This window comes from Manacus candei, unplaced genomic scaffold (assembly GCF_025592945.1).
Source record: "Manacus candei isolate 608988 ecotype Guabito, Panama unplaced genomic scaffold, ASM2559294v1 h1tg000071l, whole genome shotgun sequence".
Lineage (NCBI taxonomy): Eukaryota > Metazoa > Chordata > Aves > Passeriformes > Pipridae > Manacus > Manacus candei.
This window is the reverse complement of record NW_026138119.1, coordinates 4,237,051-4,250,500: the sequence shown is the minus strand read 5'-3', so window position 1 is coordinate 4,250,500 and position 13,450 is coordinate 4,237,051. Positions and strand designations below refer to the sequence as shown.

The window sequence follows — 13,450 nt, the reverse complement described above, 5'->3', positions numbered from 1 at the left end:
TCAGATAATGGCAGCATGGTGGGGTCACTGGGGTTCTATTAGCTCAATTAATGAGGAGTAAGATAAGGCTAACACCCAGCTCTTCAAACGGCTCAAAAATAGAGCTGATAGTAATGGAGTTATTAACCTTCGCCAGCCATTGAATTTTGCTGCTGATTCAAACTCCATTTCCTAGTTCAGGCCTCCATTAATAGGCTGTTTATTATCCCTAATCCACATTGGGATCAGCTGCAGAAATATGAAAGCCCCATGTAAAGAGCAACTAGTTAAAAAGAAAAAAAATCTTTTTTTTTTTCCCGTTCTGATTTTTCCCTTTTCAACATATTCAGAGATTCTACCTGAGAAATTAGGAACTTCATTAGCCTAAACTGTTTGAATATGGGTTCTTAGCAGCATGATGAAAAAGAAGCTTTAAATATGTTATGTAAAAAGATGACATAATTGGGGATACAGCCACATCATTTTGAAAACTAAACATAACACAGCTGGAAAACTCACACTGGAGAAGCTTTGCTGTTTATTTTCTCTACTGGGGAAGAAACAACTTTAATATGGAAAAAAATGGGTATTTGAAATACATTATATATGTACTGTGAGGTCAATCCTCTAGTTCATCCCTCCCCTGCTCAGTTTTGTCTGTCCACTTGTATTATTTGTAGATGCTACTGTAATATAATTAATCAATACTGAAATGTAAAACAATCCAGCCTGGATTCAGATCAGATGGACAAAAACAAAGGAAATATTGGAACAGAGCAACTGGCAATCCCAGGACATGTAGGAGCAGAGCCTGTTGGCACAGATGGGAGGGATTGAGAACTCCCAAGGCAAAGCTGGCTCCAGTTTAACTACAGAAATCTTGAGTTAGAAGATCTTCAGGCTCCTTGCTGAGACTGTACTCACTAATTTGGGATTTCTGACACTTTGGGAATTTTCAGTGTATTTTCAATGAAAGAGACACAGTTTAGTTACCACAGTCCACACACAAAAGAGGTTCTCCCAAAAATCTATCACATCTGAGAGAAAATCAGCAATTCTGAGTCATGGAGTTAAGACAGAAATAGAAATGTTTATGCTACTACATAAACCTCCAGTACACAGTGCTGACCTCAAAGTGGAATGCAGTTCTGGCTGCCCCATCCCAGCAAAGAAACAGCTGGAAGGAGGAGAACAGGGAGACAGCATGATCAGAAGAGCAAAATGACTACTAGGAAAGGAAAGGATAACCAGACCAAAGTTCTTTGGGAAAGGGGTGACTGAAAGGCAACAAGAGGCTTAGAAAATCAGGAGTGTTGGGAGACATGACCAGGGAATGCCTGTAACTGTTTCTCCACGGCAGAAACGAACCTGGAAAAACCAGTGAAGCGTTTTCATGTGACACCCAGAGAAATGTGATTTGATTTGGTGGCCAGAAGTGCAGCGTTGAGAAAGAGACTATAAAATCAAGACAAATGGGTGATTAGACAGTTGTCCAGATGACCCTCTGGCTCAGGGAATCCTTAAACTGCCGACTGCCTTAGGCTGGCCTGGACCCAGCAGACAGCTGGGCATGGACCAGCTGAAGGTAATGACCAGAGATCCACAACAGATGACACTGTTGCTGCTGAATCTTATTTTAACTGTAAGTTTGGGAGAGAGCAGGAGGGATAAGAAATATTTTGGTGAATATTAAATAGAATTTTCGGTATATTAGAACTGCCCATGGCTATATGATACATTTCTTGTTGCTGCTCAAGCAATTAAAAAAAGAAAGCTAAAATACCTATTTTACAGTGGTTTGGGTGAGGAACTGAAGTCAGTCCTCTGCATTAGTTCAGAGCTTCGGATGCCAACCTGTGTGTGGATTCCCACTTTCTGTAAGCACTAAGTGGTTCATGGTGTCTTTCACTCCAGAGCTGAGAGGCCACGAATGGATTCAGCTCCTCATTTGCCCTTAAGGCTGCCACAGTTCAACAGGATTGGGATCCTGTCCACTTAGGCAGGAACTGCTTCACAGGGAGGAACACAGAGAGCAGCTCGTGTCTTCTGTGAGCACAGGGACAGCAGCTCTTTGGGAGCCAGGTTTTGCTGATACAGGTTCCCCTGCACTCAGCAAACCCTCACTCCACTGCAAATTCTAATTTAAAGAAAACCCTGTACCTCACCTCTCCAGTGGAAATTGAATTATTTTCCTTTTTGTTCCAGGGCAGTTCTTTGGATGCAGTAGCTGATGCTGTATGAGTTTTTTTATTATTACATTTTAACAAACTTTATAGCCCATTTTGTTTGTTTTCAAATAAGTTTATTTTCCTTCTTTTCTACCATCAATTACTAGGTTTGTTTTTCTTTCCATAAGATGGAGGAGTCAGGAGACTGATCCTGCTCAATGCTGTATAATTTAGTATTATGTATAGTAGCTTTATGAGGTGGGAGTCAGATAAAACATAGTATTTGAACACTAACCATTTATTAGCTCTAAGGAATAGATTTGTGACTTGACAAGCAGACAATAACTCTGTGTTCTGATCAGCCAAAGAGGTCTACTCTGAGTTCAAAAACCAGAGTAACATTCTCTTTCACAAATAATTTTGTTTACTGATGTGACTAGATTTTAATAATAAACTTGATATATATGTAAATTTATTTTAATCTAATTTCATCAACAGAGCCCTCCTAAAAATGAGACTTTGTAGATTGCTCTGTATCTGATTTATAGATTTCTACATCCTATTCCCAGATTGATTTCAAGGCTATAATTCTATCAGGTTTTTCTCCTGATGTCAGAAACACCACCTCTGCAGATAGTGTTTTATAACTAGCATCACAACTGCAACTGAATTACTGCCCTGCTGTCCTATGCTGCAATATGTCCTTTTGTTTATAATCACCCTCTCTCCCTTATATCCCTACTACTTCAGCTTCATGGAAAATATCAGCTCCCAAATCAATCAGGGAGCACAATGTCTATTTTTGTCCCTTACTTCAACCCCTGTGTGAACCAGCAGGGGCCAAATTCTTCACTCAGATCTGAATGTGCAGAGCTCTTTAAAGCAAAAGGGAGCTGAACAAATGGATCAGTGCTGAATTTCCACACATCCAATTTTATAATGAGTTGTTCTTCCTCACTTGATGAGGTCTCAATCCTGCAAAGGGGCACGTGGGGCACACTTGAGGATTCACACTGATCTCTGGGACTCAGACACATGTTTAGGGATTCAGGACCTTCCTTCTAAATGCAGACGAAGAATAATCCTTGGGAAATTGTTATTTAACTGAGTCTAGTGTAAGTTTCAAGATTATTTCTCCATTTTTTTTCATAAAATGGATTCCTGTTTAAGATGCAAATCGTCTTTGAACAAATAAAGCTACTGCTGTTTTCACACACTTTCCTTTTCAGACCTTGAGGGATGACTGTCAGCTCCCTCCCTTTGCACTCCCCTCTTTTCTCTCTCCACCTCAATCTCACCCTTTTCCATCTTTTCCTCTCCCCTGTACAGGGAGTGGGGAGGGAATTCAGGGCAGCCACACAGGAGACACAGGAAGAGAAACTTTGCCAACCTAAACAGTTATGTGGGTAATACACCTTTCCTACTTTTTAGATAAGAACAGCTTCCTGGAAGCACAAAGACTACAAATTTCCATGTGTGCCTTTGGAATGGCCACTGTGCCAGCCAATGGTATGGACTGAACCAGGAAGCCCTGGGAAGGGAGTGGAGAAGCCTCTCAGCTTTGAGGAATCCACCAGCACTTCAAATCCTCACCACCTTTGGACCAGCTGTGAAAAGTAACACTATTTTATCTCCTTGGCACTCATAACAGTTCTTTTTTGATGCTGATGCCTCTCATATTACATTTCTGAACAATTCATTACGGCTCAAATAAAATATAATTCTCATGTTGTTTTTAATTATTTCACAAGCCCCAAAAGTCTCATAATGAACTCCTTGCAATACCAATATATTTCCATGGTATTATTCCAGTGCTGAAGAAAGAAGATGTAGATCCCTCCTCCTGCTGCAAATAAAATACAACTTCTGATATAATCCCAATTTTAATCCGTTTCTTGTGGGTTTGTCTTTAGAGGCAGCTCAAACAAATAACCAGAACAACAAACCTCTTCTCTCTCCCACAGTTTGGCCATCTGGAGCATTTGTAAGTCCAGGGCTCTATCTCCTACTCTCCAGGAAGCAAGACCCCTTTGCTAGCTAAGGAAGCCACAAATAAATAATATGCAACAGCACATACAACGTCAATAAAGATCCGTATCTTTCCACAAACCATTTTTTCATACATGTAATGCTGTGATTGCTCAATTTCCCTCTTACCTGTTTGGGTTAATCTGTGATTTCTGCAGCTTCTCTGCCTGCTCGATGTCCCTGGGGAAGCCGGAGAGCACCCAGCCATCGGTCAGGCACTCCAGGGAGCTCAGGCGCTGTGTCAGGAGCTCCAGGACAAGGTTGTCTGGGACTGCAAAGGATTCAAAAGGTGACATTTATTTTGTGTGCTGAGCCTGCAGTTAAGGAGGATGCACACAACTTGGTCTGGACAGACTGCTCCAGAAACCACACAGAGTTATTCCCGTTTGTGACTGATAGATTTTGGAGAGAGGAGTCACTTGTTGGGTTTTGCATATTTACTGTGCCAACATGGAACCCCCAAACTCATTAGGAACTGCAGGACTAAAGTAAAGTAGGTTGGTAAAACCTGATGCCTCCATCATTTTGCAATGTGCTTTTTCTGTCAGCCACACTGGACTGATGTCACAGTGACGTGTGTGACACCATCTTATCAAAATGCAAAAATAATGATCTGAGTTGTGTAAAAGAAATCCTAAAACAGGAAAGACATTTCTGAGCACTCTGTGTTGAACCCAGCAGGTGTCAATGGTTCTGCCACAACAGGCGACCTGTGCTATTGCTCCAATTTGCCCAAAGGCTTGAAGACTTTATGACTGAAAATAAATTTTCAAAATGTATTTCAGCTACTTTTACTACTCCATTGATGACTCCCTAATTTTAGAGATAAAAGTTCTTTTTCCTCCATTATTATTTTCTTTTAGGGCAAGAGAGAAAGAAAGAGATGTGGGTATCTTGTGCTGTTGAGCTTCCAGCAGATCCTAGGAGATTCCTCAGTTCTAGGGCCAGATTGCTTCCATCCTTCACGTGGGAAGGAGAAACACTGCAGCCCACAAGAAAATTAAAAAGATGCAAGATGCTGACTGGGGTTACAATTACTATGCAGCTTTAAAAATTCTATTTAATGGGACACAGTAGTAAGGAAGTACCCTGCATATTTTCACTGGAGTCTTCATAAAATAAAATATTTCAGTCAAGATATTTAAACAGGTAAATTGGGGGTCGTGAGGGGGAAGGTGCTTGGTTTTTCTCAGAATTAAATTATTAGGTTCAACCTGAGGGACTGTAAATTTTCCAGTGACCGTTGCAATGTGTTGGGCTCAGTGTCAAATAACCCCAAAGAAGGGACAGCAAAATCACCTCGAGCTGCTTCCCAAAGCAGCAGCCAAAACAATTCCCAGGCAGCAAGGAGAGCCCCCTTCCCTTTATCTGCTCACTCTGTCTGACACACGGGTGCCTCTGCTGAAAACAAGCCAGAAAAATTGCTACATAAATCCCCATCATGGCATGTGGATGTTTTGATGCTCACCCTGCCATCACATCTGCATACAAAAATACAACAACAAGTGCTTGTAGGAGAGTGTATGTGTCAGATTTCTAACACTGCACTTTGCTTCAGGACAAGCTGACAGGAATCTGCCTGTATTTTAGCAGAGTGAATTATTAGCAGTGCACATTTCTACCCCGGCTACGAGCAGGTTTTAAACTGCAGTAATAGAATCCATCTGCTTCCTGAAATTTAACATTGCACCTCTACCATGAAATTCATTACTTCTCCTTTAAATAATCAAATTACTGAGTTTACAGAACTGCACTCAGGATTCAATGTACCAGCAAAAAGGGAGGAAAACCGCGGGGAATTAATTAGAAAACAGATTAGTGTATTAATTGAGGATATCCACTTCACATTATAAAAGAACAAGTTAAAGAGAGCAATATTCTCCATCTGCTGAAATGAAGGGGAAAAAAAAAAAGGAATGGAATAAACCCAGACACTTGACAAAGAGCAAAATGACAATGCAAACCCAGGTATGCCATTAAAAATGGGATTCATAAAATTAACTCTACAATAGCACAGCAGCAGGCAGGGATGTTCTCAGACAGATGATACTTCTCTATCCAAGAGCTGAGCTGCAGGCAGGGATGGGAGGGATAACAGGAGGATTTCAGTGCTCTTTGCAGGGCAGTTCTTCTGCCCACCCTCCAGCTTACAAGAACTGGTACAAACCCAAGACATCCCAGGAATAAAGAAAAACAAATAAACCTGCCTTCTTTTTCCCAAAAATGTATTCCACACAAAGACCAGTGGCATTTTCCCGTGCTCCTGAATTTCTGGCTGCAGCACTGAACTTTCTTGTCTCGATGCATGTTATTTTATGACAATTCTTACTGGAATCATTGACATGGATTTATGGAGATGCCAAATTACGGGATTGGTTGTTGGGGTTTTTTTGGAAAAAATGCAGAATGCTCAAAACAGTTTTACAAGGAATTGGAATAAAACCTACAAACTCATGAGTAAAACTGCAGTAGGATTCTGCCAGAGCTGACATCCCTGTGAGATGAACAGGGAATCAGGGCAGAGGCTGAAAGCCCCAGGAATGGCACAGAGACATTAGTGGGTATGTTGTGCTGCTAAGCTTCCAGCAGATTCCAGGAGATTCCCCACTTCCAGGGGCCAGATTGCTTCCATCCTTCTTACGGGAAGGAGAAACTGCAGCCTACAAGAAAATTAAAAAGCAATTGTGATGAGAGCCTGGTGGCATCTCCTGGATTTGATCACTTCCCCAAGGCCTCCTGTGAGCCCTGACGAGCAAAATCCTCCACTTTGGTCAGTCGCTATTTTTGAACAAAACTGAAGCAATCACAAGAGGAAAAAAAAAAATCAAGATGCAGTGACAATTAATTAATATTTCACCTAATGACACTGCAGGTTTGGGGTGTTTTGAGTAGCACTGGGGTGATGTGGTAACCCTGACACCCCTCTCACTTCAGCTGTGAGTGACTGGAAGACATCAGCGATACCCTTCAGGTTGTTTGTTCACTCATGTACATATATACATCACTGAATAATATAGATGCTTACATATCTTCTGTGCCTCCCTCTAAAGCTTGATGGTGAGAAATAAAACATAAACAAGTCAGACAGCAAGCTCTGCTCTCCTCTTGATTAGCAAACATACCTATCACTTCAACACAATGGGGGAACAGAGCTTGTTGGCTGCTCGGTGGCATTACAAAGTACATCAGCTGCCCTTGAACAGCAACAGTCACACTTAAAACAGCTGCATTAAAACTGTAAAACATCTTCCACAGACCAGAGGGAAGGAAATAAAAAAAAAAAAAAAAAGGAGGAAAAAAAGGAAGGAAGGAATCAGTATTATTCTTATTTTGTAGTACAGAGTAGGTAATAAAGAACTCTGCAGTACAGTATTCCTTTTCACTCATGTGGAACTGTCTCTGGAATGTAAGGCAAATTAATAACCTGTAATTGGAGGGGCACACAGTCTGTGAGGAACTAGCCAGAGGTCTCCTGGCCTTAAGCACATGACCCAATGGGTATATAGCAAAGTAAAATATAGAGCTTTACTGATGAGACAGTCAATCCCCATGTTTTAAGTAGATTATGAAGCACAAGAGCTTTGAATAATCAATTCCTTTTCAACATAAGCCCGTGTGAGTTTCCAACTCTGCAAGTTGGGGGAATGAGACTCGAGAGAGATTTTACTTTATCATTAGAGGAGTCCAAAGGTAAGTTTCTTGTAAAAACTACAATGTGCTGCTACAAAGAGCTACCCACATTAGGTAATGTGGAAGCACATCTCTATTAGGGTGAGAAATCAGGTACAGGAGTAAAATTCATCCCTCAGAAGTAAAGCTGCACAGCCACTACAGTGATACCTGAGAGCATCATTTATAGCTGTGGACCAGGGTCACAGTGACACCAGACATGGAATACAGAGCACAGTGAGGCCCCAACCAGCTCCATACAGAAATGCAACTCATTCATGCATATATTCCCACCTAACACCAACCACACACCACTGTCTCCTTTATCTCCCAGCCTGTCTGACCACATTAATGGCCCAGACTACCCAGCTGAATTAGCAGCTGAGGACCTAAGGAGTGATCTAATCAATTCAAGGGTATGATCAGCCAGGGGACAGAGAACTGAGGCTTAAAGTGCTGCTGTTCATGCTGGATCTGCTACGTGGACACCCAGAGATTTTCTATCTCCAGGGCTGTCAATCAGCACCTTCCAGCAGACCATTTAAAAAATAAATTTGCTTCTCAGAGCTTCAAAGGTTTTCACAGGTATCAGGTACTTCTCATGAAGTTCAGAGCAGTGTGGCCTATTAGCTCTTCCCCAGCCCATGGATCTGCAGGACTAATAGAAACCTGGATCAGGCAATCAGCTACAAAATCATACCATCTGCTCAAGACAAAAGTAACAGAACATTAAAGGCACAGTCTGAAAGGCAAAAACGCCACTTGAGAGATTACAGGGCACTATTCTCCAATAACTTCAATGTTGTCAGTGCTCCAAGCTATACAATTACCATATATAAATTAATTCCTCCTCTGTACATTTCCCTTTAAAACAGACTTTTGAAGGGTATTGACTCACTTCTCCAAACCTATAAAACCTCAATTTTAAGCATAGCATAAATGCATTTGCAGATATAAATTCTGTCAGCTTTGTGCTGCAAAAGCTTTAAGGTCCTTTTGACAATACTGTCCATTTACTCTTCATCCTCCTCATAGAGATTTTTTTTTAGCTGGGTCTGAAGACTTTCACAGCTAATTCAGATGCCTGAGGCTTGATCCCAGTAGCTGACAGTTAACATCTTGCCCTGAGAATAAGCTACTGCCAAAGGCTACTTTCCTGGATTGTCCTGTCAATCCTAAATTTAGCAAAGCATGAGATTTGCTTATCTTATTCCTCTAGAAACTCTGGATGATTCATAAAGAGTAATTGGGTTTTCCTATTCTGTTTTCTTGCCCACATTAAGGTCCTCAGAGATTGTATCGATCGAGACTGTATCAATTGTTTTTTAATGTGTTTGAGAATGATTTAGCAGTGATTTGCCGTCGCGTAGGCTGATCGATAATTGAGGCTAATCCTCCAAGCCGCCCGGCTGGAGAGGACGGGCAGGTTTGGCGTTCAGCCGGTTCGGTCACCGGCGATAAAGAACCATCCAAGTGCGAGCAGCGGCACCGGGAGGAAAAGGGAAAAGTCGGGCGCAGGGAATCGGTTCTCAGTCAGAACATGCCGAGTTGGAAGGGACGCACGAGCATCATCGAGACCAACTTTTAGCCCTGCGCAGGACTAAGCCCAGGAGTCACACCATGTGCCTGAGAGCATCATCTCCTCCGGAGGATTCCCGGGGGGATTCCAGGGGGCTCCGATGGGCTCCGGCCCCACGCATAAGAGGGGTGCCCCGAGGGGCTCTGGAGAGCTCCTGCCCCGCACATCCGAGGAGTGCTCGGGTTTTCCCGGCGGGTCCCGTCCCCGCACACCCGGGGTTATCCCGGGGTTATCCCGGGGCTGTCCCGGGGGTCCCGTCCCCGCACACCCGAGGTTATCCCGGGGTTATCCCGGGGCTGTCCCGTCCCCGCACACCCGGAGTTATCCCGGGGCTGTCCCGGGGGTCCCGTCCCCGCACACCCGGGGTTATCCCGGGGTTATCCCGGGGCTGCCCCGTCCCCGCTCACCCGGGGTTGTCCCGGGGTTATCCTGGGGTTGTCCCGGGGTTATCCCGGGGCTGTCCCGGGGGTCCCGGCCGCGGTTGGATGTTCTCTGTCTCCACCCCGCGGTCTCTCCGGGCAGCGCAGCCGGTCCCGCCCCGCACGCAGGAGCCGCCGCGGCCCCGCCGCCGAAATCCCGGGAATTCACAGAAAAACGAGCCCGCTCCGGGGGCTGCTGAGGCTTCCTGGGGTATCGGCACCGTCGGGCTGGCACGGAAACACCGGGAGCATCCGCGGGTCTCCTGTTTTTGGGGAAGGGACAGAGGCAACGCAGCAAAGAGCGGCCCCGCCGAGGGTTCCTGAACGCGGGCGGTGATCCATCAAAGGGACCATTCCCACGGAAATCGCGTCTCCGCTCGCTCATTTTACACACACGGCACTGCTGGGAGAGGGCTTCTGTAAGAACCGGCATAATTATTTTTAAAACAGTAAAATAAGTAATGCGATAAAATATTTCCTTCCCACATTTTAAATATTTTTGTTTCTTCGAGTAGATTAGAATGCCTCTTTTCTTCTTCCTTTTTTTTTTGTTTGTTTTTGTTTTGGGGTTTTTCTTCAGGTTTTTAGTAATTTAAAGTAGGAATTGGCTGTGCTAAAAAGGAAATGCTAACGTTTTTAAAGCAGGTATGATCCCAAATCATCGATGAAATGACACAGGATAAATTAAGACCTTCAGAAATAAAGGAGAGCAAGTGCTGCCTCACAGGTATCCAGCCAGAGATTCAGGAATGTACATCTGATCACATCCAGTGACGAGGTAAGATGCCAGCCCCTTACACAGCTTTACCTGTCACCAGCAGTGAGAATTCAGTCCAAAATGAGTATCCAGCACACAAACAAAAAGCTTGTTTTCCCCTAAAAATGGCCTCTGTGCTGTTTTTCGTGTATTTGCCTAATGGCACAGGCTACCAGGATGATCCAGTGGGCTCCAAGGACACAATTCCACACCCCTGGGTTCCCATCCACACTCATTCACTGATTGCAACGAGTTCAGTGAGGTTTTCTGCCTCAGTTTACCTGCCTGTGAGACAAAAGCCACTCTGAACTACCTCACAGGGGTGTGTCTAACCTGAAAGTTTCTAAAACTAGAAACAAAATGTATATTTGCACTACTTTTATTGCTTTGGTTTCCACAGATAGAATGCAGCACGAGGCAGCATCCACAGTTTGAACCCAGCGGACACATAATTTCCATTATCAACCAAGTTCCCTATTTTCTCCTTATTTCTAATAGTTCAGCTCTACTGAAGAACACAGGGCTTGTAACAGTGCAGAATTTGGCCTACAAACCCCTTTTTGATAGTGATAATAATAATAAAAAAAAAGATAGACATGGTGTGATAAACATGGTGAAAAACATCTTGGCTTTTTACACCCAATGCTGCTTCCCCGTGCCACAAGAAGGGAGGATGCTCATCCCTTACCAGGGATACCTGGTCTAGCTCCCAAACAGTCCTGTGTCTCCTCTTCCCACTCCTCCTTACACCTGCCAGCCACATTAAAAGGATATTTAAAAATCTAAAGCAATACACAATTAAACGAAATATAGAAATACACTATTAAATGTTTTGCTCATCATTAAAAAAGTCTGTTTCATACAGAAGCATGATTCTGGGTATGACACACTGTGAAACAGAGACAAAGGCAGAATTTTAAGGTAAACTCCCCAAAAAAGGGGATGCTGCCAACATGTAATGTGCTTTTCCTTCTGGTTTTTGTATAAAAACCCATGTGATATCCCCATCCTAAACTCCAAAGAGAAGAACACACAGAATTCAAGTCAGCAGCCCTTTGCTGAGGAGATAGTGTGCAAGGACAGGAAAGCCCACTTTTCCAAGTTTTTAAGAATGACTGTCACCAGTAAAGATCAATATAAGAGATTAAAATCTCAGTAAGAGATTAATACTTCACATTTATATTGTACTTTGCTGTTTAAAAGCCCCTGACAACCACAAGGGCCACATCTTCACTCAAATCCATGAGGGTTTGTGGCACTAATATTGGATTATTAACCCTCCAGCAACAGCAGGAATGGTGAATTCTGCTGGAAAACCAGAAGATTGGCAACCTTTGTATAGGCAGGATCATACCCACTACCTGACTGATCATCTCAATTGCTCCAGACAACAACTGCACTCATCTCTTAAATCAAACCACATTTTTCTTTGGCCTGGTCTGGCTTCCAGGATTGGCTTTTTTGGGGTGGGTTTTTTTGTTGCTCTGTTTTTTTTTACTCCTAAGCAGGGTGGTCTTAAAAAATGTCTTTGTAGACCAAGTCTCGTTCCAGCTCTGAGTATCTGTGAGACAGATAAGCCAATTTTGATTGTGCCATGTGGTGTAGAATAAAAAAAAATACATTCAAGATTTTCAAAAGAAGGAAAAGGGAATTCTAACTTACCATCTTGCAGTGATTCAATGGATAAAAAAGTAAAAATCAGGAAAGAAAATGACAACTTACTACCTATATGCCTTCATGTAAAACTTTCTACGCTACGACCTTGCATCTTTTACAAAAAGATGGCCACCTAAAACAAATTAAAAAAAAAAAAATTAAATTTTATTTTGTTCTCTTGACCACCAATTTTCTCCGAGTAGGAAAAAAGACTGCTACCTATTTTCCATAAAAAAACCTTTGTAGCAGTCCCAGGGGAAAAGTCAAAAGTTTGACTTGAAAAACGGAGCTACTTCAAAAGCATTGTCAAACAGAGGTGAAGGTTTCTTAAAAATGCATAAATTAAAGTGTGGTGTATTCATAAATATCTCCATAACTTTACACAGCCTATTTGTGGGCGAGGAGCACATATAGGGGAACATATAGAACTGCTATAAAACCAACTTGAATAAAGTAGAAAATCGATTTGTTTATTAGCTCCTGTTTGGACTCTGTGTGTGTGTGCGAAAAAATGAAAGAAAAATGGAGAGTTTTTTTTCAATAATAAAAAGGGAGTTGCACTGCAGGGCCCCTAAAGCTTGTGAAAAATTAAACTCGACGGATTCAAACTGTCCTATTTCCACTTCAAAAGAGAAGAGGCACTGAGCTCTTCCCAACTTATCTTCAAACGCCCAGCACCCTAGAAAGTTTCTTTAAAAAAAATAAAGTCTCTAGTTCCCCCAAGCACTGTACCCGTTACTGTAGCTGCTGTCTCTCCCTCTTCTAATTATACCCATGTGAGTCTATTAATCAACTTGTAAATTATTTAGAGAGCCATGCGCTGTCTTCAGCCAGTACAAACACACTGCATGCAAAGACTCGCTGAAAACCAATGGAGCTCCCAAAGGGTCTCTCCAATGTTCAGACAGCTCACAGCTCGCCAGTACAGCTCTTAAAAACACGGAATAACACTCAGCTTTACCTCCTCAGATATAAAGATTTACTCAGCCTTTCAACTCTGAAGCTCCTTGCAAGTTTTTAACAAAGAGGAAGCGGCTCTATTGTCAGAGCTGTGTTGCACACTTAGTGATGGGAATATTAATTTCCTGTCAGAAGAATAAAATAAAATAAAAAAAAAATAAAAACAGCCTGAGTGTTTTCGGTGAGGCTGTGATCACAATCACCAGGGGACCCCAACTTTCAGAGGCTACACCAA

The 13,450-nt window shown here is 42.7% G+C and overlaps 1 protein-coding gene across 4 annotated transcripts in view; it reads right to left on the bottom strand.

Moving 5' to 3' along the window:
• AK8 (adenylate kinase 8) overlaps positions 1-13,450 on the bottom strand; it is a 67,486-nt gene that overhangs the window by 22,218 nt on the left and 31,818 nt on the right. For 3 of the 4 annotated variants that reach the window (XM_051808185.1, XM_051808186.1, XM_051808187.1), the window contains one exon: positions 4,305-4,446. The exons of the other annotated variant lie outside the window; for it this stretch is intronic. In XM_051808185.1, the coding sequence (XP_051664145.1) occupies positions 4,305-4,446 (142 nt within the window). The remainder of the gene's footprint in view (positions 1-4,304; positions 4,447-13,450) is intronic. 4 annotated transcript variants of the gene reach the window in all.